General features: G+C 36.7%; 1 protein-coding gene across 1 annotated transcript in view; it reads left to right on the plus strand.

The window, feature by feature from the left end:
* Positions 1 to 27,484, plus strand: part of CA10 (carbonic anhydrase 10) — a 212,572-nt gene that overhangs the window by 81,145 nt on the left and 103,943 nt on the right. Inside the window, exon 5 of the mRNA XM_075043860.1 lies at positions 3,236 to 3,378. Coding sequence (XP_074899961.1) covers positions 3,236 to 3,378 — 143 coding nt within the window. The remainder of the gene's footprint in view (positions 1 to 3,235; positions 3,379 to 27,484) is intronic.

Consider the following 27,484-nt stretch of genomic DNA (forward strand, 5'->3'; position numbering starts at 1 on the left):
CTGGGATAAATTTAATATTGCTGCACTTTCTTTTTGTCTATCCATACATAACAGAGCTAGCAACAAGCATATATTGGAGATTCTTAAGCACGAGCTTCCTAGGCATTTAGAAAGAAATCAAAGATTGCAACACAGACTTACGTGTCTGGGTGACAAGCCTAACCTTTGCAGTGCAACATCACAATGCTGGAGCTCCACCTTCTTGACTTTCCAGTGGTGGGCTGAAGTGACAGGCATTGCACAGAATGCAAGGTTTCCCTGTCAAAAGCAGAAATAACATTATAAAACATCCCCTCATAGCAGCTGTTTTCCAGTGCAGCTTTTCTAGGACAATTCAGTTACATCATAAATTCTTTAAGTAATATGAACTTGAAGATAATGGACTGCCCTGTTCAGCTTGCCATCTTATTGCACTTACCATGTCTAGTTTGTTTGTTTATTTTGAAAAAGCTTGCTAAAGAATTGTTTTTACCAATACCAAGAGTATTTCTGCCCAGAAGATTTTTTTAGTAATACTAGAAATCATTCAAGCAGCAGATTTCCCTTTTAATATTTTCCCTCTTGAACCTACAGCTCTATAGGGTTTTTTTGGTGGTTTGGGGTTTTTTTTTTGTTTGTTTTGTTTTGTTTGGGGTTTTTTACATAACATCACAGAGGGATTTATCAAGGGAAACCAGGCTATCTCAATTAACTTAAACTTTTATTTTAGACCTCTGCATAAAGAGAGATTTTCTCTCTGACAAGAACTGAAGTGATATATTATGGTATTTCTTTTAAGAAAAAGCACAAATAATTAATTTTTAATTGCACTACATTTATTCAATTTAAAAGCATTAGCACTATCATTTAGCATACTCTGGGAACTTCTATAGTCTTGTAATTCTCCAGTGGAAGTGGGAATTGACTGGTAGGATAAACAGAGGAGCCAGATAAATTTTTAAGACCATACTGCCTGTTCATTTTTCTGATCACGCGAAGCTTCACCTATTTTAAAGGCCTTCCATCTGACCCTCTATGGGGTGCTCACACATAGAGTTTATTATTCAAATAAAAGATTGCTGACATAATTTGATGTGGGCATCTGCACTCCTAGCCATTTTGGGTGCTATTCCCTGATCTTTCCTTTCTCAGAGCCATAGACCACTACACTAGCATCCCTCCTTACAGATTTTGTGCAGTACATACTAAGAGTAGTTATCCATTTTGGGCTTTGCATGTGAGCTGATTTGATTATCCATATCAGGTGTTAAGAAAAAAAAAAACTTCATCAGTGAATTTAAGGTAGTAGTAGTAGTGCATGTTCAATTCAAAACTGTATGCAAGGAAACTAAGCTTTGGTCGTTGTAACATGTCAGTTATGGCTGTACCACTTGGATCCCTTCAGGGCTGTTTGAGCTCACCTACATATGTAGCACCTGTAGATGCACAGGCAGGCTAGCACAAAGGAAGAAAAAGCTTCAGCTGAAAATTGAGTTCTCAGTTATTTTGTAATAAAAGTAACATCTGTGGACAATAGCTTATGAACTACTGGAATAGACAGATACTCAACAACTCCAAAACACTTTCCATCACTTCTGTGTAGATACTTATGCTAAGTTTCACTGTGCAAGCAATAGCCTAAAAAGAACCCTAACATTTATTTACTTTTGTAGAAAAGTTACATGAAGCAATGTATTAAGCCAACCAAAGTTTTACACCTAAGGACACTCAAACTTCAAGGGCAAAAAGAAATGAGCTGTTCTATAAAACATGATAGAAAAACACTTACTAAGATCAGCCGTTTTCGTAAGGCTGCTCTACTCAGAAGGTATTTTCCAGCTGTCTCCCCTCCAAGGAATATCTTCCCAATGGATTAAGTCTATTACAAATGTTAGGTTCAAAACCAGCCCAAACCCTACACAACTCCCACTAGAGAAGCCAAAAACTGCAAGCAGAAGCAAGCATTCACACTACAAAATCCTGCATACAACTAACTGCAGCCACCGAAAAGCCTTTTATAAGCAGCTGATGGGTGATTTATTTTTTTTTTCAGCTCCACCCTCTGGGCAAAACACCTGGGCTCCTGTCCCAAGGGCTCAGCCACATCCTCCTTCCCCCAGTCTGGGTTTGTAGACTTTTGCCACACGCAGTTTGTAGATTAGAAGAATGCTTTGAGGCTCAAGGGTTAGGAAAACTTTTAACAACATGTAAAAAGAAAAAATAAAGCCAAAAAAGCCATCAACGTTTGCACCTGTGAAATTTCCACCTGCTACACAAAACTGCAGAATAATTCTGATAAAGTAAAAGTTGCCTTATAGACTTTAGACAGGGACAAAGTGTGCAGACACAAATCTAAATGTGTCCTTTGTGTGTCTTATTAGTTGTTCTTTACTCATTTACTCAGAAATTTTTTCAGCACCCAAAGAGAAGTTCAGGGTGACCTTGTCCATAAATTGCAGATTAGATGCAATGCGACCTTCAGCCTGCAGCTACCTGATAAGAAGCAGTATATAGTTACATCACATTTTTTTCCAAATAGGGGTACAGAAAGTAACTCAGCTTGTCAAAAATCAGGGGTTCCTCCATGTTCCAAGCCATTGCACGTATAGGGAAGGAACTATCCTTCTTCACCACCAGAGTGAAGAAGTTGGCATTTCCAACAAGATTTTTTTTAGATCAAAACTTTGACTAAAGAAAGATTTGGCTGAATGGAACAGAAATTAGTAGAACCTGTCTAGAGAGCAGGCTTGTTCTCTGGGATCACAATGTGTGAGTTTCTCTTATAATAATTCTGTGGTTTTTAATGAATTCTTCTAAATCTTAAGACTTTTTAAAAAATTGTGTAGAATGGAATTGTTTCAGTCCAAGAACACATTGAATGTATGCAAAATTATCTTAAGAACTAATGAGTCACATTCCTATTGCTCAGTAAATATCCTATAATACTAACAGCAAAGGAACTATTTATAATTGCATCTGGGATCCTTTAAATGATAATGGCATCTAGGTACCTTTAAAAGAAAAGAAAAAAAAAAACCACCAACCTTCTTTCCTGATACAAAACTCTATGAAACAATGTTTTGGTCTTTGTGTATGAAGTTTTAAATTTCAAGTGCTAGATGAATTTGCCTGTTTTCAGTTTCAGCGTGTGTGTGCAGACAATATGACAAGTTTAGTTATCTGGCTATCTGCCCTGCATGTGTTTTTCTAGTCTTTCCAGACTTTTCTTAAACTTGCACTTTTTTATATTTTGCAGTTCCCTCCTTTTGGGGTTTGGTGAACTCAGCTTGGAATCTTTGCTCTGTTGGGAAAAGACAGTCACCTGTCAATATTGAAACCAGCCATATGATTTTTGATCCCTTCTTAACTCCACTGCGCATAAACACAGGGGGAAGAAAGGTATGTGTATATCATGTTCTTGTATAAAAACATGAAGTTAGTAGACTTACAAACATTTGCTATATTTTATATTTCTAAAGCATTTACACTTTTATCTCAGTCAGCTCTGAGGCAGAATAACAACATAGTGCTTTGCAAATCACACAATTTCATCTCTGCTGGAGAGGTAGCAATTGTACATTTTTAGGTGTCTTCTAGCACATATTTGTATTTTCATATTAACTGTTACTTGAAACTCTACAGTCTGGAAGAACAGCATCTCTCTTAGAAACTCCACATTTATAATTAAACTTTGTGTTCATCTGGAGTGGCTTTTTGAAGGCGCTATTCTGAAAGTGGTGGTTAAGATGGCCAAGTCCTTTTAGTCATCTAAATCAGGATAACATTGCAGTGTCGTCATGTTAAGGGGTAGGAAGGGATGAATGAGGTTCTTTAAGTTACAAAATAAAAGGAACTACGAGGTACATATCTCAGCATAGGACAGGCAGACGGATGTCTTCAAAAAATAATCTGGTTTCTGTGTTATCTAGAGTATATTGGCACTCATTATAAGATTTATTTTATTGGACATTTCCTCACATGTATTAATTTGAAAACAGAATGGCAACATTTATTTTAATAGATCATAAGTAAATCTCCAAGGATATTGGATCAGGTGGAAATGATAGGTTAGCAAAGACTATTTTACTCATCTAACATCAGCATGATAATTTCTTTTTGAAAAGTGACTGCCACAGCTGACTAGTTTATTAACCACTATTCTTGACCAATAATATTTTTTTAAATTATATATATAGAAACCTTATCTTGTTTACACAGATTCGGAAAGTATATCTTAATAAACTGAGGTATGAAAACAAAGTCATTATGGGTTAGATAATATGTCTACCTGTGGCTCAGGAACCTCGACTTCCAGGCTAGTCCACATAGCTTAAAGGTGGAGGCAGGAAACAAACTTGACAAAATGATGCTCTGCAAATGGGTGGAGATTGTTGTCTGAGGTATGTGTACATATAGAAATACTGCCAATAGATGCTAATCAGTGATCATATCCTCCATTTTTTTTATACTATATCTGACTTATGTTAGGAGCTAAAATTTGGACAAAGTTTTTATTGTAGTAAAAAGTTTAAGTTCAATAAAAGTTTCTACAAGTTTTTGCAACTCAGATGTTGAAGCATTGTGCTAATGCATGCATATAAGTCAAAATAATTCACAAGAAATTATTTATGGTGATGAATTTGAAAAACACTCAAGCATGTGCATTTGTGCTTGCTGACCCAGTGCTCAGAAACAGAATCGAAGCTGTTATATATCAGTGTAAACAGTGAAAAAAATGCAGAATGTTAACAAATCTAAACAATGAAAGCAAATTTGGATCCCAAGCATGTTTCACTTTTAATAATCTCATGCTCATATCAATAGCGTAGTTAGGGACATTTTACATACATAGGTCTTAAAAGTATGTTCCGCATTGCCAAGGTTACATGCTAACTCATTCTTTCCATTTATGTTTACTAAAATAATTATACTTACTAAAAATTAGGAGTACAGACAAATTTCAGAGTGCAGCAGCAAAAAAAATTTCTGAGATCTATTTGGTTCCTAAATTACCATTCAAAGAGAGGCAGTCATTTGAAAGCATTTCAAAAAACAAACTGATCCTAATGATTATGCTTAATGATTTTTCTTTCACTAAAGAATGTATTTATAGTACGGAAGTGTAAGCCTCAAATAACTAAGTTATCAATTCTGTTTATCCAACTGAAGGGTTGATACTTTTCAATTCTAAAATTATTTTATAAATAAATCATCTTGAACCTGTTAGCACTCTTGGAAATAGTCGTTAGTTCATAATGTTTTTGTGTTGCTTCCCTTATGTGCGGGTGCATAAGAGGGTATTTTAAAGACTTTGTTGCTTATTCCATGCAGGCAGTTCTCTTCTATTCAATCCACAATACAGAACAATGCAGATGAAAAGGCATTGTGACTTACAATGTCAGAACAAGCAGAGACTCTAACAAAAGGTTATTCCAAAATGATTTATCTTCTCCTGTTGTCTTGACAAATGAGATTTCTGCTGTAAACAGCATGAGATGTTAGGAATTTACTCTGTACTTCCCATTGAGGTTCTGGTGGTACATGTGCACATACATCAGAATCGATGTAAGCTTCATCACAGAAATGATAAAATGGTGGTATTGTTACTTACTGAAGGACAGTAATGCTTCCAACTATAGCCCAAATTTCAGGGTAATATGTACATTTTGCTTTTTAAACAGAAATGCATTGAGGTTTTTCATTTTGAAACAACAAAAAAATATATTGTCTGTGCTATTTATGTAAAGGCTGACATATTTCAGTTTATTTATAAATTACAGTATGACATAATATGAAAGTCAAGAACAAAATTATATGGAAGTTATCAGTGAGTCAAAGCCAGGAGTTTCAGAATATTTAATGTCTTTAGCAATTCTAAGAATTCAGCTGTTTTTTGGTACCAGCTCAGGATGAAGCACATGTCTGATTATTAATAACATATCAGAGGCACTGATAACCTAGGAGATGCTATATCAGTAATGAAGTATTCTTACCACACTCGCAAATATTATCCTGCTGCTATCAAACAGTGATGGCTGTCCATCATGTTACAAGAACAGGATTTGTTCTGGTTGTGGTCTGTTTTAGAGCGGTTTCTAGAATGGTTGAATCAAAATTCTTCTTTGAGGAAAAGATTGCAATTTTAATGCCTTAAAAAAATTCTTTGCTCATAGTTAAGGCTTCAGTGAGGATTTAATTTGGCAGGTAGTATATTTGTGTTCACTTTTTTGGTAATGTTTTTTATATGTTAAAAATTGAGGTGTGTTTCATGTGGGCTGAAGCACTTCAGTTTTCAGGGCAATGAACCAATTGATACAGCAGCCAGGGAATTTCTTAGACAAGACTTAGCTGTGATTATGCTGTACACAAAAAAGATTTTATGGAACTGATCCTAAGAAAAATTATGACTAAATAAAAAAGGGATTTGATGTGGTTTCAAATCAAAGTTATAATAAGCTAACTTACATGCATAGTGAACAAGAGAGACAGCTAGTTGCACACAGAGTCAAAAATATACACCTCTCTTGAAAAGGGAGCTGGGAGGAGAGACAAGCCTTAAGAGAGAGCTAGATAGAAAGAAACATTCAGTACAGTTAGTCTTGGAACAGTAACTTCAAATTTTTAACAAAATTTTTTGCTTTGAAAGTAGAAATCAGTTTTATTTGAGTTTGAAAACTCAAATGTTTATTTGATTTTGAAAATAACATTTCTACTGTGTGTGCTTCACTTCTGAAAATAACTTAAGAAGGAACAGAAGTAGTTCACCCACAGGAACAGAATCCAAGACTAGAGAAATTATAATACATACCTGGGTGATATGATCACAGACTTAATACTTCCTCTTAACTCTTTCATTCCTTACCATGTGTTTCTTCTGGGCCTTTATTTTTTGGGGGTGGGGAGCATTGCTTAATTTCTGTGAACCTGTTTAGTTCTCAATTTCCAGCTCAGGAGACCAAAACTGTTCCAAACCATTCCATTACAGAATTTATGACTAAAGATTCCACCTTATGTACATGCCTTTCCAGCTGATTCCATTAGAGAATTTATTTTATTTCAGTATTAGTAATGGAAGGCATTTTAGGAAACCAGGCTGAGATTTTCCTACAATTTTTTAGACCACTTGGGAATAAGATAATAATTTTCTTGTTTCTGAAGAAAAGGAATGGTCTGAAAGGAGAGTATGAAGGACAACATCACTGTCTTCCTACCCTGCAGCCTCCGAGGGGAGAAAAGTACAGTCTGTGGGCTGTCACACGGTGGGTGGCTTAATAGTTACTTCCACTCTGAGGCTGAGAAGAAAATTCTTCCCATTCCACTGAGGAGCAAAAGGGATGGCAATGCAATTTGCCAAATATTTATACCTCTTTGATCCACTTTTTCACAATAAAGTTCCAGTGAGCAATAATATATTGCTTTATGTGCTGTCCAACGATTGCAGTGCGGTATTGGGTCATGCGATTTACAATTCAAGCATCATCAGATGTTATTCTGATTCGCGCTGTGTTATTTTGCATGTTTGTGCTTCTCTCTTTCCTGAGAAAGTGGCTTTTCAGGTCCTGAAGGCTGAATATCATTGATACAGATAATTGGATTTCAAGATTCAGAATCTCAGCACAAGATATTTAATAAGTTTACATGCAGATAAATTGCCCAGAAGAAATGCTGCTTTTGAGGAAACTCCCCAAGTTTCAGTTCTCTCTCAGGCCCAGCTTTGTCTCTTGATTATCCATTTTAGTGAGTTCAACATGCAGCTGATTTCAGATAAACAGCCTTTTTAAATAAACAATACAAATGCTTATTAATATGCAAATCACAGTCCGCCACTCCGTCACAAAGAAAAACACCTTTTTACTTTCTCTGCTTTTTTTCTTTGGATTCACATAAGCACCAAGGCAATCAGCAACAGGACAAAAGAATAACTTTACTGACGAGCCAGTGTAGTCTAGTGACATTTAGGCAGCAAGCACTATGGGTTTCAGTCTCCAAAGCAGGGATTTCTGGACTGTCATGGGTGATAGTGGATGAGCAAACCACCTCACTTCTCAATGAGCTAGTTCTCTGCTGGGATTCCTTCTTCCATTCACCAGTGCTGGCAGTCTGTCTTCTCCAGCAGCTCTGCCTTTGGGCCCCGGTTGTGGTTTAGCCCCAGCCAGCAACTAAGCACCACACAGCCGCTCGCTTACTCCCTCACCCACCCTCGTGGGATGGGGAAGAGAATTGGAGAAAAAAAAAAAAAAAAGTAAAACTTGTAGGTTGAGATAAGAACGGTTTAATAATAGAAATAAAATTTTAACATATAATAATAACAACAACAACAATAGCAGTAATAATAATAATAATAGTAATGAAAAGGGACGTAACAAAAAGAGAAATAAAACTGAGGAAAGACAAGTGATGCACAATGCAATTGCTCACCACCTGCTGACTGATGCCCATCCAGTCCCTGAGCAGCTATTGGCCCCCGGCCATCCTTCCTCCCAGTTTATATACTGGATATGATGTCATATGGTATGGAATATTCCTTTGGCCAGTTGGGGTCAGCTGTTCTGGCTGTGTCCCCTCCCAACTTCTTGTGTCCCTCCAGCCTCCTCGCTCGCTGGGCATGAGAAGCTGAAAAATCCTTGACTTGGTAGAAACACTACTTAGCAACATCTAAAAACATCAGTGTGTTATCGACATTATTCTCATACTAAATCCAAAACACAGCACTGTACCAGCTACTAGGAAGAAAACTAACTCTATCCCAGCTGAAACCAGGACATCCCCCAAAATCTGTCCCCTGATTTACCTGTAGCCCATCTACCTTTGATCTCCTGATTCTCTGTGGACTTAATTTCAAGAGCCCTATTTCCAAGATTCTTTAAGACGGAACTACAGTTCTTGGCCATACTTATTTTTTTTCTTCTAAAAATGTGTTAAGTAACAGCATTTGCTTTAGACACTAAGTGCATCCCTACTAATTAATTAAACCTTGTCACGTAAGTGATGCTGTGTCTTACTGATCATTTTAGGTCATGCTCAAGGATTTAAATTGTGGCTTAAAGTGGGTAAAGTTCTGTTTAAAATCACTTAATTTTTTAGACAAGGAAGGCCATTGTTCCTGATGTTGACCTCTGGGGAAATAAACAAATCAATGTCTGCTGGCCAAGGACTGTTATATACATTCTCTAGCTCAGTGTGCATAAATGAAAGTTACACAGTAAGATCCATAAGTCTGCGTGCTCATATGGGACATTAATGAATGCAATCACATATTATTTAAATTAATATCTTTATAAATAATTGGTTCGTTCTATGCATTACAAGATAATGGCAATATTTAGCAGTTTCTAAACTAAAATAGGATAGGAGAAAAGAGATTTATGAATTGAAATCAGTTAAATGGTTTCTCTGCCAGCTAGTTCTGATTCCATTCTGTTCAATCAATTCAGAGTATTACTAGCATTTTTCTCAAGAGTGCAATATATGACAACTGCCAAGCTTTGCCTTGGTGATTACTAAAAGGACAGATACTGGTGTGAACCATATTTCAGCACTGCAGGAATATAAAAAATGAATTGTTAGAAATGATCCAGGAGGAATGGATAGCAATAAGACATCAATGTCATCTGTAAACTGATTTGTGATGAATTTTTAGAGGGCTTAATAATATGATGTTTTGATTTAGAGTGGCTTTAGAAAGTCAAAATTCTGATGCACACATCAAAAACTTTAATGAATAAAAAATGAAATATAGTATTGCTGCTTAAATAATTGTTTAACATTTCTAATACTTCTACAGTATTGCATGTTCTCAGATGTGTTAGTAAGTGAACATAAAAAGAAACCAGCAGGTTAATGTAACTTGTTTATTTGTTCTCATCATTGACTTTAGCATAGGAAAAAAAAGCTAAGTATTATTTCAGAGGTGCTTGCAAACTTTGCTGCTGGTAGACCATATATAAAACATATATTCAGAGTCTAGATCTGTCTCTATACTGCACTTCTGTTTCCTTATCACTTCAGTAATCCTTTCTTGAGATTGAATCAATTTGGAATATGTGGGGACTCAGATGTGCATCTTGGTGTGTTCTAAATTTCTGGTTGTCTGTGATGGTGGAGCACAGCTGAAATTGTAAAGGAATCCTGAGTGGGCACAACAATGCATTTCTACAGCTTCTTTATAATATCAAGGGGGTTTTTGCTCCAGTGTAACTACTCTGCTTGACATTTAATCTTGCCTAGTGTCATAAAACAAGCTCACTTTTCTGCCATGGGAAACTTCCTAGGAGATCCTAGATTTGGCAAGAAGTGATTCAGCAGGCTTACTCCACAAGCTATACTGTACCCTGGTTTAGAGCTCCAGATATATTCTCATTGTGGCAACAGTACCTTTCAAATTATATGTTAAACTGTACCGCAGCTGCAGTTGTGTAGTAATTAAAAGCAACCCATGTAGGTGTGCTAACCCTGGAAATGAATTCAATGGGATGTTATTTGAAACATCAAGGGGTTCTGCTGTTACGGACATTGGGCAGTAGATCCATTAGAAGGTTAAAGAGTCTGTGATATTATTGAAGCTGGGTTAACTGATACTAGCCAAAGGTCTTTTCCATTGCTTGCTTTCTTCCCTCCTCAATTGTTTATTTCAATAAGTTGCTTTCCTGTTTTCATTGAAGCTACAATGATGTAGCTTCAAAAAAAGATTGGAGCAGCAGCTGGCCTCCAACTACTAAGTAGTTTGATATAGTCAAAGGAATTTTCAAAAGTACCAGCTTTGTTCTTAATGCCCTTTTTCTATCTTCTAATATACATCGTGCATTGGTTTTATAGTATCTTATTTGGATTTATTTCATCCTGCACTTAGGTCTATTTATAAATCTAGGTATTTATTTCAAGCCTTGCAGAAGTAAAAGTAACACATATCTTGTCTTTGTACTTGATTCTGTACTTGGGGCTATAACCAGTGATATGAAAAAGCTGAAGATTTTTTTTCTCTCACACTGTTCCTGCTATCATAGTAAAGGTGTGCAAGTCTCCTAACACCATGTGTTTTAAATGGAATATAATTTTTTATTTTAGCATTGTTAAAACACATTTCCTGGTCTCAGAAGGATGATTCATTCTTTGCTTTTTTTGTCACGTACATAAAATAATAAATGTATGACGTATTGAAACTTGGTAAAATATGATAATATTTCCTTGAAAGTGGGTATTTTGGGCACAATATCAAGGAAATGTTTTTTACTGAGACCCTGCTGTAATGGATGTGGATATTACATGTCATTCTGTACACAGAAGTTGAATCATATTATCAAAGTCAAGATATCTGGGGAAGATGCTAGCATATGTAAAGTTATTGTTCAGCTGCCACCTGTTCATCTGAGGCAAAACACTTGCCATGCCAACTAGAACTAATGAGAATCCACATACCTCTCCTTCTGGTAAATCCTGGCCTTAATATTTTGCAGTTTTGTGCTCTCAGTTCAATGGCAAAAGGCTGTAATTTGTAAAGCAGTTTTTATGATGACTGGTTGTATATATTGGAAACTTCTTTTCTTTTTCTTCTCAGAAAGCAAATGTTAGGTGCCTGTTATGTTCAGTTAGCAGTCCTTTAGGAAGGTGACATATTCAGAATCTTAAACAGCTACATAGCTATAGTAGCTAACATTACCTGTGTTAAAAAACAGCATTGCAACAGTTTCTTAAACATTTAAGAAGAATTTACGCAGCATCCAAGACAGATTTTTCTTTTTCCTTTTTGTAATCAATATAAGCCCAGCTTGAAATTATTTTGAACTGATAAGTAAATAATTATTTATTGACAGTTCAAAATAATTCTTCTTCAGTTCTTTTTATTTCAGTATTAGTTTATTCTCCTAGGTGAGTTCAAACATTTGAGCTTTGCAGCTTCCTAGCTGGCAGGTGAGTATATTGCATAATGAATAGTGCTTCTAATGGTACGTTGACTGTGGTTTTGGTTCTTCACCAATTGAAGTTGGTGGCAAGACTGACTGTTAGCTGATCAGCCTTTATATCCTGCATGCATGAAGTATGTATTTATATCCAAGCAATTTTTCCTGAAGATGATTTACAAATCGCTCTGGAATTCTATAACAGAGTGTAGATTAGGAAACCAGTTTATACATGGAGAGAGGAGACTTAATGATGTATGTTAGGTGTCTGCTGCCCATCTAGGCAGGAGATACTTTTTGGCTGAAGATCTGTTTGTGGGAGTAAGGTAGTAAGCCAGTTTTCCGAATAGTTATGCAGACAGCAGGCACAGTGATTGCTTGTGGCCTGTTGGTGGCATCTGTGAAGTGTGAGCTGTAAGAGATCCAGTTCCTGACAAACTGGAATGGGATGAAGCCATTGAGGAACCTGGGGAAAAGTTCTCTTCCGTTTTTTCTGTAAGTCTCACTTTCATCCAAAATGGTTAAAGCTATGGACTGGAGACTGGTTTGTTGTTGGGTTGCAGCAACCCCAAATAAGTGAAAACAATCAGGAAATAAACTAAGACCCATGGTGACTTATCGTCAGTTCAGTCACGTAAAAGTTTAGAAAGTTAAGGTTAAGTAAACCTGCTTTGTGGCTGGAGCGTTAAGCACAAAATAATTGCAAGTCTGGGCTTGCGAAACTTTTTTGGGTTTTGTGTCTCCAGCACAACAGATAAGAGTTCTCTCAGTCACATGTCCCTGTATTGTTTTACACTGAATGTAATCAAGAAATCACCATATATTTGGCAGGGATTTCTGCCTGTCTTGCAGCTGGAGTAGGTACTTTATAATAGACACACATCAATTCTGCTGTAAGCTAGAAAAGACGGGGATAAATAACACTGCTGCCAGGGTGAAATACAAATTGCTGTGGCAGTCAAATATGCCATTCAGAATTTTGAGTAGCAGTTTGGTGTTAGAGAGAAGTGCAAGTTCATTGTTTTTCCTCCTGGTACTGTTAATCACTGATTGTTGAAGATTGAAGCAGTCACGGTTTGCTTGTAGATAGGAGAATTAAGCTATGTATTTTAGGATTAGATGCTAGAAAGGAGCTTAAGGGAAAAAAATGAAGCAGTGGTCAATGAACTGTACCTAATAATCAAAAACAAATCTGTGGATCAGCAGCTCCTCATCAAACTGGGATCTGGGTGGTAAAGCAGTGGGGTATTTAAGCTGCGTGTCACTCAACATGCTGAGGAAAACCATCAGTAGATGATTCTGGAGCAGAGGAGGAAAATGTACATAAATTGGGGGTAAGAAACTGTTCTTAATGTAAGGGACAGTGTATATTACAGGGGGTTGCAGGCCTTGCAAGAAAATTGGAAAGAGAAAATAATCCTTTTGCATGTACCCTTTTTTTTTATTTGGGATATGTTGTTCCTGTACAGAAAGTGACAGAAAATCATAGCTCGTAGTAATATTGCTTAGATATGTGGTAGCCCTCTGTGTCACTTAGGTAAGTGTTTGAATCTGTAACTATTGTTTGTTTTATGTAACTTTCAACTGAAAGCAATTATAACTGAACAGTTTTACCTCCAGCTTCTTTATCAAGTTATTGCTTGTGTCCCTGAACAAGAAACAGTCCCAAACTGTCACTGTAGGTCTAACAATGGAAATTTTAGCTTTTAAACCAAAAAAAAGAGAAGGAAGTTAAACTTGACTACCAAAAATCATTGGGGAGTCTGTTTTAACTGGCAACTGTGAAGCAGATGATTAAAATAAAGAAACAATTCCTTTTGTAAACTTGCATAGAAGAATAGAAAGAAAATGTAGAATCTCGATACATCAGTAGGAAATGCCAAATACATCACAGTCCCATTTTCATGAGTCTTCTCCAGGATCCAGTTCATCTTTCCTCTCTGACTTTAGAACATCTGTCTTATAGGAAAAATAAGTGTGTTTGTATGTATTCCTTTGTGTATGTGTATGAGACTCTTAGTTTACCTCTTTTTTCTAAAGCTGTATCCTATCATTCATCATTTCAGCTGTCAAATAAAGGCAAATGAACATATAAGGTTTCTTCTGCAGTCTATTTTCCAGGATTTTTCAGAATCTGAAAACTCACTGTAAGACATTTAATTAAAGCATCAGTTTGAAGAAACAGCATCATTTATAAGGAAAGTCAATAAACTGTTGATTTTTTTGAATTTGTTTTGTCTCCATTGCATCAGCTCCAGCTCTGAATAATGCTGTGAATAGGTAAAGGGGATGGCTTCAGTAAAGTTATCTTGAACTTAAATCTGTATAACTTGCATCACAGCTTGAAACCATCTGAAGGAAGTTCATATGGGTGCTGATATACCCTGAGGGGATTGTTTCACAAAGGCAGTTGGAGCATCTGAAGGGACTATTAAAAGATAATTCTGTTTTTTCAAGAAAGATGACTCTTTATTTCAGTGTTATGAATTCACAAGGTCTGACTATCTCAAAGCCGCTTTGGGGATCAAGGTGAAAACATACATCATATAAATATAAGTAGTGCTAATCTCTAACCTGTGACATACTGCTCAGAAAAAAAATGTACTGCATACTGCACTCTTATTTATTTCAACAACTCAGTGCCACCTGTCTCAGGGAAGCTATTCAGCAGAAGAGGATGTTGCATAGAATACACTAACTTATATGACATGTTGCCACATAGATACATTTGAGGTATATATCGGGGATGAGGAGGAAGGGGAAGGAGAAGAGCAGGCAAGGGTTAATAAGGACAAATTGTGTTTCTTTATGTTCTTTAGATGTGTAGTAAAAAGGAATTGGTATACCCTTTACTCCCATATCCTTTCTTCTGTGCCCTACCCAGCAGCTGGAGGCAGCATATCAACGTCATAATTTGCTACTGATAGTATTAAATCCCTGTACTCGCATTCTGCAGTCCTCCATTCCCTGCCACACAAACAGTGCAAAGAAATGTATTGCAGTATGACTTTAAATCACCGCATCTTCCAGGGCTATGCCAAGGGCAGCACAGCTGTGCTGAGGTGGCACTTAAAAGCTCCTTTGAAGATACTTTGCCTTAACTAAGTATTTAGCCTTAACTAAGTGTTTCATCTAGTCCTGTTTCATCTAGGACTATTTAAGACCTCTACCCAAAATAGTGTTCAAATATACTGTGCAAAGAAGCCTTTGAAAAAAAAAGGATTAAAATGTGAATAATTTTTAATCACACAAATGTACTTTTGATATCACCACAGCCCTTCCATTTATTTGGTATTTTTGTGTTTAGTTTTGTGAAGCATAGTATTTACATGATGGACATTAATAGCTACTTTTGAGTGACTTAAGGTTTTGATGCAAATATACATTCATGATCTTTTCTTTCAGTGTGTTACTAAAAATGACAGGCTGCCATGGTTTTGATGGCCTGAAGATGGATTGGGATGTAACTCCCTGACACATAAGGGGCTATTTACTAGGTATTGCTCAATTAGCACAGAAACACCGTTAAACAGGTCTCCTGTTTTGATGTTGCCCAGGGACAGATTTGAACGCTGGAGAGAGAAACTCTGCACCTAGAACCTCACTACCAAGATGGATTTGGCATGGACAGAAAGCAGTGATATTGGAGAGATTCTCAGATTTGTTAGCCAACGAACAGTAAATCTGTGCCTCTAAATCTCAACTTTAGGGTTAAAACTTGGCACTTTATCTTGTCTATTTGAAATCTTCTCAATGCAAGTAAGCCACTGTCTACCCATGGCCAGATGGATGTTGTATCCAGGCTTTTTATAGTGCTTACCGCACACTCCTTTTATATATATATTTACAGAAGGTTATTGTTTGGAAGCACAGGGATGTATGCCAGCATCTATGATCAAATTTCAGATGGAATTGTCCTCTATTATCACGCAAAGTTTTGTGCCATGTACTTATGCATTTGCCATCAACCAAATGTCCTCAGTCCTTGAGGTAGCTATATATTGGTTGTAAATTATTTTTGTATCTCGTTTAACCTTTTGGGAGGCCTCTTTGTGACAAATCTTCTGTTAACGCAAAGTGTTCCATAAACAGAAGCAATACTGCAGCCTGGTTTCCTACAGAATCTCATTTTAGCTTCTTTATAGCCTCTGTCCCCCATTAGCGCTTCTCCACTGTTGCACAGATCCCCTCCATTAGAAGGCAAAGGCAGAAAATGCTGTGGCTATTTCCAAGTTGCTTTGTGCCAGCTAGCCTGCAAATGCACCTGCTGATGGCCCAGTTGACTGCTGCTAACAGCAGTCTGTAATACCTGAGTTTTACCTGCCTGTTCCTCAGTACGAGATTGGCTTGGTCCTTTCTTCTACCCAGTTTTCACAAAACACTGAGATATCTTCTTTGTCAAAGTTGGATGAAACTGGCCAGTAGATACTGCAGTTAGTGCCGGGAAAGTAGGAAACAAGTCAACAACCAGTTTGTTACTATCATAATGAATTATTTGCAGTATCTTTTGTCATAGGCATCTTATTGCAAGCAGTGTGTGTCTGTGAAGGCAGGAGCTATCAAAGCTAAGGACTTATGTAACAGGGAATTTCACGGGTAGTTGTATATTAAAGAAAGAAATTACATATCCTGTAGATTGCCGCTGTTAAAATCACTGTCTTGCACATCACTGTTAGGCTGCTATTTTCTCCAGCAGAAATGCATCATTTTCAATATCTTTCAGGGCATATAGCACTGAGAACTCAACATCATAAGAAAAATAAAGTTAATAAACTAATAAGAACATAACATTGCTTGGATAAAAATCTTAACAATGTACCCAAGGATTGTCTCACCTAAAGAGTTTTCATTCTTTTAGAAAAACTTCTTTTAGAAGATCCAGCAGCATTTGAACATAAATGGTATGCTGTTTTCTTACTGCTGTGACAAATTCAAATTAGGGAGCCAAGCATCACAAAGCCTTCTGAGAACCATTTCAAACTGCGATGGAAGGATACGTGTAAGGACTACTATACTTATACTGAGCAAGGTCACAGCTAAAATCCTCTTACAACTACATGGTAAGCCTCGCAGGCCAAAGGTGCACTACATGAGAATCTGCTCAGAAGTACCAAAGCTAGCTCAAAAAAGAACAAGCAGAGCTATCAGCTTAAATTATGAATACAGGGTATCTGAGTTGGCACTGCACAGCTGGTCAAGCAGCTCAAACAGCCATGGTGGGCATCTCTGCATTCGTCTCCATGGTTTGGGGGAAACTTCTGCCTAAACAGCTCAGGATATTTGAATGGACTGATATTTTTCCAAATGTCATGTTCTTTAAATGTTGTTTGAAGTTGAAGGTTTACTCAGTTCCCCTTAGAATATCACTGCAAATATCACCAAGATGTTTATATGTGTCCAGCTGCTTTATCACCTCCTGTTCCTACTCTCCCAAAACAGTGCAAGGGAACAGGAGAAATTATTCAGCAGGAAGAAGTCTCAGACCAGTTTCATGACAAATACTCACCTCTGCAAGTGAAGGCATAATATCCTCATGAAAGGACCAATCCTTCGTTCTCGATGACTATCACGTTGTGTGTATTGCTGCCTGGAGTGCTAACAATAATCCCCCATTCCCTACAATCTAAGCGAAAAAAAAAAATCAGAAACACAGTTGTGAATATATTCTTCACCACGAACTCCAAAATATGTTTGTTCATTGAAAGCTGTGCTGATGAAAACCTCTACAAGGCACTAGATAAGAACCCAGAAATCATCACAAGTCAGGAAGTATTTCACTTGCATCTCCATCATTCTTTGGGTAAAAACCTGTTTCATTTCTATGTCTCTGATAATGCTGTTAATAATGAGGAATTCTCAATACAGTCTCTTTCCTCAGCTAGTTCTGGGCTCTCTGATTATCTCATTGAAAGGATTAAGTATTATTATTTTAGCCAATGGATTTTACTCATATCTTCTCTTCCACTTAGACTTGTCTTTTCCTGAAAGCCCTTTAGCTGTAAAACCACATATCCATTTCAACATCTGAACCCCTTTGTCTAGTAACGTTTGTCCTTTTTTAGTGCACCATTGTGCCCTGCATAAGTAATCATATGAGTAAAGGGATGTGCAGTGAACTATATACTGAAGAGATTCCTAAAAAGAGGAACTACTGGGAGAAGTGAAATGCATGCCAGCACTTTAACTTTTCTTCCTGCCTCTGCCAGATACCATCTGTTATCTTTAGAAGGTTTGGGACTACCATTTTTCTGTGAGCAGTATAGAGGTGATTACTGGAGAGAGCGAGCTGTGCTGTTGAGCTGTAAGCCAGTGCTGCATGGTGTGGAAGTATGCAGCAGCCTTTAACAGAACACTCCACGTACAAATTAGGAACAATATTACAGCATCTGGTGTATGTAATGGGAGAATAAAACAGCTGTGCTAGATGAAATATTGAGTATGTCAAATTATTACAACAAATTTTATAAATATTACTGTTAGTCTGACTGCAGTCATTTTTTAATAGCATGAGAAGACAGAAAGAGAGAGGAGTTCTGCACATCAAATGTTATGGAAGAGAATGATTCTACTGTAGAGAGCATGAGGACCAGCACCCAATTAGAGCAGACAGAAACTGGCTGCAAACAAGAAGGAAACTAGAACAGCAATTCCAGAATGAGAAGGATAGTTCTCATCTCAAGATCTGCCATGGTAGCAAAAGTCCATAGAGCATTAAAGAGATGTATTTTGCAAATTTTTGCAACATGAAAGTTACATTTCATTAGTTTTTTATGGTATTTTGAGCCTAATCAATAAGCTTTACTACCTGCATCCTCTATTGGCTCATTGAGGCTAACTGGGCTATCAGCTATCAGCTTTCTGTCTTGATGCACTATAGATGGGCAATCACACTTTATTTAATGACTAAAATGGACACCTTTGGTGATACCGGATTCTTCAGTAAGATATGTAATTGTTCCCAGTTTATGCAGCTTTTATTGAGTTATTATTGAAAACATAATTTCATGCTTGGTTAAGTGGCAAATTTAATTCAATCACTAGCGAGATAAGGTAACAAATATGACATTACCAGTATTACTTCTAAGAAAGGAGAGGAGGTTCTGTATAGCTAACCAACAAGTATAATTTAGCTAAGCACTTTTTGGTTAGCTTTTCAACATTTACTGCTGATGGATTTAAAAGTGCAGGAAGAAACTTTTCCATCTAAAGTAGGTCAGTTGTGACTGAAAGTTGTCACTTAGTTGTAATATATAAGTTGAGCCTTGCGGGTACATTACAATCCCAGTTAGTTTTGGTAAAGTGGAATTACCACTGGTCCTGCTTTTTGGTGCTTCAGGACAGAGATGAGTCATTGACTGGGCAAAGGACTTGTGGCTGCTTATGGGATTTAATTAACCACAACTAAAAATTCAGCATCTTCCTTCATGTACTTGTGTGTGCATCTATGCAATACTTTCACAAATGCATGCAAAAGGCACAGGAAAAAGGTAAGAACTATCTTTTGTTAAACTGAAGTCAGTGAGACATGTCTGGACATGGACTATGCAAGGTACACCCTCTTTTTCCTTTTCAACACAAAATCCTCGAGAAAGACAGCTGGATGAAGCCATGGATTGCTTTATGCAGGACTGACAATAGTGCTGCTTGGAGCAGGAGATTGGACTAGAAACCTCCAGAAAGCTCTGTCAACCAACATTGCTGTGAGTCTGTCTGTTGAACAGATTCTGGCTGCCTTGATCCTAACTTCTCTCCAGAAACATTAACTAGTATTCCGCTGCTTTAACACAGGCATCTAAGAATAGCCCAAGGAAATGCCTGCTTTTCTTCGTAAGGAAAACCTAGCTTTTAGATTCCTGCCGTTTAATGAAATTAATTTCCCCCTTATTTCTTGAATATAAAGCAGTTCAGACTGTCTTTGACACCTCAGAGTAAATGCATTGTAAATTAAAGGTAGCTAGACAAATTTTCAGTGAATTTGATGAGATGAAAGGGTAAAGCATTCACTGGAAATAAATTTTTTTCATAATAGATTAGAATTTATGGAGACCCTTACTGACTTTGCAATTACACCAGTTATTTAGCATCTGCAACACTACTTGCTTCAAATGTCATCATTTTTAGCTTACTAATTCAACTGATCATCTTATAAGCACAGTGAAATTCCACTGAATATACTTAAAATAATTTTTTCTTAAAAAAAAACCAAGATTCTTTAATTATTTTTGCAACTTTGCACAACATAAACATGTATTACAAGGTTTATGGCTTTGACTCTTACTGGCTGAGCTAGCAGTATTTAATTTTATAGTCCAAGTCACTTCATGTAGGTAAAGAACCAGAATTAGACACTGATATTTATGCTGCATCCCTAAAAGTCAATAGCACATTGAAATGGTTAGGTCTTTTATGCCATGATTGCCCAAATTATGTTTTCTCAAGGAGCCCTACCAACCTACAAAATGTTTCATCATTTTTCTGTGGTGATATTTTTACTTGAAATAGCAAGATTTAATCCTTTTACTTTCTGTCTGCCTGAATTCCTGAAGCACCACTGACTCTACAGAAGCCAGTAGGATTTTTATTCTGGCCTGTTGGTGTTTGCAAGCAAGTTTTAAGAACTTTTGGAGTCTCTCTTGTATGAGTTTGAGTTTCTTCACAAACTTTTGAAGCTGAGGACCCAACACACCTCATTGGCCTAAATGTTAATCTTTTTTCATTAACCAAATTTTGCTTAATTTACTTTAAATATAGAATCCCATTGCATTCAATGGAGTTGCTTTTGGCAATCAAAGGAAACTATTTGGAAGGGGATAGCAAGCAATATTTGGTTCTAGCTGAGGAATTGGTGGATATGTTAAGTAGTATAAATACTGCTAGGGAGTAAAAAACCCTGATTTTGCCAAACATATTTTAAATAGAAAATAGCTTAATGCATAAAAAAGAATGTAATGTACTGATACTATAGCTTTTAACTATTGAACCTATATTTCTACAATAGAACTCATTGAGTGTGGGCTTGAGAAATCACTGAAATTTAAAAAATGATTACTGAGTTGAATACAGTAATTTAATGAATATGGGTGAAAAAAAATTGAGAAATACACAAAATGTAACAAAAGCCTGGTTAAAAAATAAGATAGGAGTTAGAATTTTCGTGGCATGGCAAAGTCACTTAACAGTCAAAGTTCTAAATAAAAGGAAAATAAATTTTTTAAAAACCACACAGGGGAGTAGTAAATTCATAATTTCTACTGAGTAAGAATTGGCAAACTTCTTGTCAATAACTGTAAAATGCCTTCTATATGGAAATGTTTCAGGACGTTAAAGGCAAGGAAAGGTATTTGGTCCAATGCTTTTGCCTCCAATATACAATTTATGTCAGCTTTATCTTTCCATTTTTTAATACACTGGGGTTTTTTCTATCTTCTCTGTAAAAAATGGCCACACAGAAGTCAGGAATTCTAGTGAGACTAGACTCTTTTTGAAACAGAGGTGTGTCACTGTCATTGCTTTGTTTGATGTTATGCTGGCCACCATTTCATATCTTTGTTATCAAACTCAGTAGCAACATAGTTGCTGCATGTCTTGATATCATTATGTTCCTAACCAAAGTAAAAATACCTGCGAAAAAACTTTAAAGATATCTAAATGGAATTCAACCATCTTTCTACCTCTGCCTGTCACAGGAGTAAAACCTACTCTTTTATATTAAAAATCCTTTGATTAATTGTTCCTGGTCTTGATATCCTTTTAGAAAAGGTTCTTTACAAGTATATGTAGTCCTTCTCTATTGATAAAGGAAATGCTCTAAGTAATATCATATTTTCTCATTTAAATACTTTCTTGGTGTTCTGCTTTTTTTTATTATGTTTGCAGCTGTTTCAAAGCACCTTAGCTGAAGCCTTCAGAAGTAAAGTACACACAAATGCCCTTTATTAGCCTTTCTGGCTTTGTCTATCATGATCCCTCATAATTTTCTTTGAATGCATACATCTTTCTTTGATAGTTGCGTATGAGATTGCCAGGGTGGCTCTCAGCAAACAAGGGTGCATTTTAAAGGATAAGCAGAGTGCCTGTGAAATCATTGCACTGCCTTACTATAGCTTATCTTTCTACTTTCATGGTCTGTATTCCTCATATGGATTTATTTCATCTGTGCTTGCACGCAGCTTTGATAGTGCCTTGTACCCTTGCATTATTTGGCCTGCTTAGACTCACCATAAAGCCTTATACTTAAAGGATAATGTTCATGATGGGGGAAGTATACAAGGCAATAAACGGCTTTCGCAGGTGATTAAACACACTGAAGCAAAGCTGAGGCATTTGAAAACCCCAAAAGCTGTTTATTGTAAGCATGGCAAGACGTCACAAAGAGAAGCTGTGCTCAACAAGCCACAACATTAAATAAAAGCTTTTCTTTGCCTTGTCTTGCAAGGACTGGGAAGTTTTGTAGTGCTGCCTTCATTTCACCAAATAGATCCTTCCTTCTCATTTTTGATAGCGTGGGTGGCTTTCATTGTGTCACATATGGTGTAACAGGAGATGGTTCCAGTGTAATTGCTGGGATAAAAGCAGCAAAGTGTTTTTCTTCAAATCGCTAGGGAGGTTCTTGATGATAGTCCTTTCCTCCTCTCCCCACCCCACAGAGGGCCCCTTTATTCCCAACTCCTTTTTTTTGCTCTTGCTACTACTCCCTTTGTCTATGTTTCATGATTTGTTTTTTTGGTTGGGTTGGTTTGTTTGTTTTTTTCCAATGGTATCTTCACCTCTACTTTCCCCAGCACTTCAAAGTTTTCCTAACAAGAAGGCTGAAGGCTGAAATATTTAGCCACTTTAAGGAGGAGGTTAGAAGCAGGAGTATTATGAGTCACATTTTTAATGCTAGGGAACCTCTGTTACACAAATAGTACTACTTTTGTAATGATGAGTTATCTAAAACTGAACAGCCTTTTTTTAGCAATTATAATTTACTAAGCCATATGATCATCAAGAGTATTTTCTTTAAAATGCGATGAGTCTCTTTTTTTTGTTCCAGCAGAGTGCCATTTGATAAACTCTTGCAGATTTCCGTTCGTCTTCCTATCAAACGCAGTGAATAAAGCTGCACTTGCAATTTTTCAGCCTCAACTTACTGGCACACATACTAGTAGTTAGATATCACCATGGCTATTTGTGCAAGTTAGACACTTAAGTGATACTATAGTTAACTGCTGGCACAAACTGTATGACAGAAAAGTAAGTCACAGGTCAATAACCCTCATGGAAGACTGTAATTTTCTATGAATATGAATGGAAGGAAACAAAGACAACATTTTTGCTGTTCATTGCTGAGAATTACAGCATAGTCTTTCTCATTTATAAATTAGACCTTGAGGCAGTACCTTCTATGAAAGGAAAATATGAAAGGAATAATAGAAGTTTGGTAACTAGCTTAGATTGAAGGCATATGCTGTAAAACAGAATTCATCAGATAATGTGATAGGAAAAAATCTGGTTAGCAATTCCAAGTAGTAGTTGACTGAGTGTTTTAGGAAAACTACTATTTACTCATTTATGCATACAAAACCATTCCAATAGTGTTGTAAAAACCCCCTGTTTACATTACATTCTTGTCTCAGATAAATATAAATCCAGCATAATTCTGGATTTGCACCAGTGTTACTGAAACACAAATCTATCCTTGAATATCTTTATCCATTGTTCACTATTACGTTTATCTAGGTCAAATCCCAAATCCCTAAAATTATGGCTAAAGAGGGAGAGGTGGCATTCCTTAGCCTCACCAAGAGCCAGCAAGAGCATTCACATCATGGCAGCCCCTTGGGGAATTTGTAAGAAATGCATGCAGATGAACACACTGTTTTTTGATGACTCCTTGAGAAGGCAAACTCAGAGCAGACACTGGTGTCATAACGAAAGACACACATAGGAAAAATGTGTTTCATCTACAGTCGCTGGAATACATTCAAAGGTAACTGCTCATCCACAGATTGTGCTGTACCATTTTGGGAAAACATGCACATGTTTCTGCACAGGGCAGAAAAGATGAAGTGCAGAAAGAGATGTCAGTCCCTGAATGTGAAAAAATATAACTGACAGTATTTGTGTGGACTTTCTGGGAAGACACGTGTCATTTGAAGATGTGCTGAGGATTTCAACTGTCACATTTGGAACAGGAATTAAGGCTAATGATAGTAAACATAGTGACTTTCTTTGAGAAATCTCATTTCCCTCTAAAAGGAATGAGTTGTTTCTTCCCATTTCGGGTGAGGAAAGAAGCGCTCTCAGACTGATTTGGAGTGCTTCTCACAAAGGTTAATCCTCCAAGTGTTCTCCATTTACTGTTGTCTTGTCAATCTCTATAATGAATGTGAAGTAAACATACTCAGGTAGCTTTTTATATTTATTGTATATTTTTGAATATACTCAGAAGAATATGGAGAACTGGTTTTAAGGAAATAGAATAGCATGCTTATATTTTGTAATTTTAAAATCATTTTGAGTTAACCAAGACTGGTTTTGTAAATGGATTTTCTCTTTTTTGCCAAAGATGTAACATTTTTCATGCATGAATTTGACTGGTGGATTATATATAACTAAAAGAATACTTTCTTCATGAGTAGTCAGAAAAGCCAGATAGTGGGAGTTTTTTGGTTGAAATAGGTTTAGTAGGGCTTTTTCCCTCTATTGCACTTTCCATCAAAATGTTTGTTGCTCATTTTAATTAAAAACATGAATTTTATTATTTTCTGCACTATAGGGATAAATATCACAGTAAAGAATGTTTCAAGAGAAATAAAACTATTCACTAAACTTTTTTTTCTGAAACATAAAGCCATTACCATTACAGAATTTTCAGAGGAAACTTTGTAAGACTTCTGGGACCATATTTTTAACACAGTTACATACCTAATGAAGATTTACAAATGTTCTGAACCCCATTTTCATCAACAGAACTTAGTGCCAGAATGAGTCTATGTCTTTCAAAATCACTTCAAGTGTCTATTTACATCTTAAGGATTGAATTAGTTTTAAAACTCTAACCCCTAGACTTCTGTGAAGTAAATGATCACTTAAGGCAGTGTTGTCCTCCACTAGATTAAATAGACTTCTAATATTTTATCTTCTTCTGAATATATTTTCACTTCAGCCACAGTTAATATGAAATATACTGCATTTTGTATTTGCTGCATGAAAGGAAGATTGATTTATTTCAGGTAGTTTATAGACTATTTTATTATTCACATCAAGATCTCATCTATTCCCTCTACATTCATATTTTATAGCACTTTAACTGATTGATTTGATTTGACTCAACACTTTGATGGCACCTTTGCCATGGAGGCTGCACACATAAAACACAAATAATTTACTTGATTCATTTCAAAACTATTTACCTTACCCTTGGGTTATTTTGTGAACTTCTGGACTTTTGGTTCTGACCAGCTTAACCAGGCAAATGCAGGTAAAACACAAGTCCCTAGTCCCCGGGGGTAAATGCCATATTCACTAAGTTACATCATCATATTTACAGTGCTGTACAATACAATTCTATTCATACCAATGCAGCAAAGACTTCAGAGTTTAGGCCTGAATTTGTCTAATTTCCAAAGCACCTCTTGGTGCTTGTTTTTCTCTCTCTGGACTGCTAGGAGCAAATCAGGTCTGGCAAAAAAGGTTTCATCCCCACTGAAGTAAAATGAGCAATATTGGCTCTCACCCGTGTCTGAATTTGGTCTTTATTCCCAAAAGCTCGGTGGCTTATCTGCAATATCAGAGGTAATTGTGATGGTGAGGCAGGAGCAGAGCCTGGATCTCTGCTCCCACAAGGAGACATTCTGCATTATCCTTCCTCAATATGAAACAATTTAGAAGTCTACTGTACTTCAGACATGCACTGATCATTTAGAAGCCCTTAATAAACTACTCAGAATGGAGCCTAGATATAAACTCTTAAAAAAAAGTGTGTTAAAATTATTTTTAGACTAAATAGGAAAGTAAGTCTGTGTATATTTTATGATTTCTTTCCCTTTATCTGTTTTGTTTTCTTTTCTCCATGCTCCTGCATCTCACAAATGAAGAGTGTTTTGTCTTACCTGGGTGTTATCGGAGGATTGAATCCTTCTGGCAGTAAACTTCCTACTGCTTTTCACAGTTGTGAATGTTTCTCTTATTGGAATTATAGCTCGTTCAGAACTTTCTCAAACTAAATTTACACAAGAATAATCTGGCATTTGTGGTTGCTCTCGTACATACACTTTGTGTGTGCTATTTCCAATACAAATGCAAACCTGTCTTAACTACATTAAATATTACTACAGTAGGCCATAGTACTGCAATCCCTGAAGTGAAACTTGCTTAATGGGGAAGTTGTGGTGAAATACACATCAGCAAGAGAAATCTATAATCTTTCATTGTAAAGACCAACACCTGTCCTGCATACATGTGTAAAAGCCTGTTCACTTCAGCGAACCTGATTAATTGCACTGTAATGCTAGTATATTATAAAAATAAGTACCAGAGGAATTCTTTAATAGAAATTACTGCTATTCTCAAAGGTATCATAAGCTTCTGAAGAAATCATATGATTGTTGTCGTTTAACCCCAGCCGGCAACTAAGCACCACGCAGCTGCTCGCTCACTCCTCCCCCTCTCCCCCATGGGGTGGGGAGGAGAATCGGAAAAAAAAAGTAAAACCTGTGGCTTGAGATAAGAACAGTTTAATAGTTTAAATAAATTAAAATACAATGATAATAATAATAGTAATGACAAGGAAGATAACAAAGAGAGAAAGGAAACCCCAGAAAAACAGGGGATTCACCATGCAATTGCTTACCGCCTGCTCAGCCAGTCCCCGAGCAGCGATCCACCCCTCCCGGCCAACTCACCCCAGTTTATATACTGGGCATGATGTTTTATGGTATGGAATAGCCCTTTGGCTAGTTCGGGTCAGCTGTCCTGGCCGTGCCCCCTCCCAGCTTCTTGTGCACCTGCTTGCTGGCAGAGCATGGGAAGCTGGACAATCCCGAACTTAAGATAAGCACTACTTAGCAATAACTACAACATCAGTATGTTATCAACATTATTCTCACACTAAATCCAAAACACAGCACTGTACCAGCTACTAGGAAGAAAATTAACTCTATCTCAGCTGATACCAGGACAATGATTAACCTTAATTTCAAGATAAAATTAACCTATGTTGTTATGACTTTCAAACGGCTAATTCACGTACTTTGTTCTAGGCTGGTTTAGTTAATATTGATTAGGATTGCTATTCCAAGCTGTTACTTTATAATGCTCTTTCTAGATCAGCCCTCTTTTGTTTTTTTTACTTTTTTTTCCCAAAGATCTAAGTGCTGGACTACATTCTTCAGACAAAATCTTTACATCACAAGGATGAAAAAATGATGGCGACTGTGGTTTTTAGCTGTTGTCTTTCTTTACAAATCTTATGTTTAATCTCTGGCTTCACTTTAGTTTACAAACATGCTAAAACTATTTTAAATCTCAGAGAAAGATAAAATAAAGTTTCCAAATAACAGGTTATAAGTTCTCAGCCTTTTTGTAGTAGATGTGCTGAGGGTGGATCACTTATTTCTCTTTGA

Source organism: Buteo buteo, chromosome 13 (genome assembly GCF_964188355.1).
Source record: "Buteo buteo chromosome 13, bButBut1.hap1.1, whole genome shotgun sequence".
Lineage (NCBI taxonomy): Eukaryota > Metazoa > Chordata > Aves > Accipitriformes > Accipitridae > Buteo > Buteo buteo.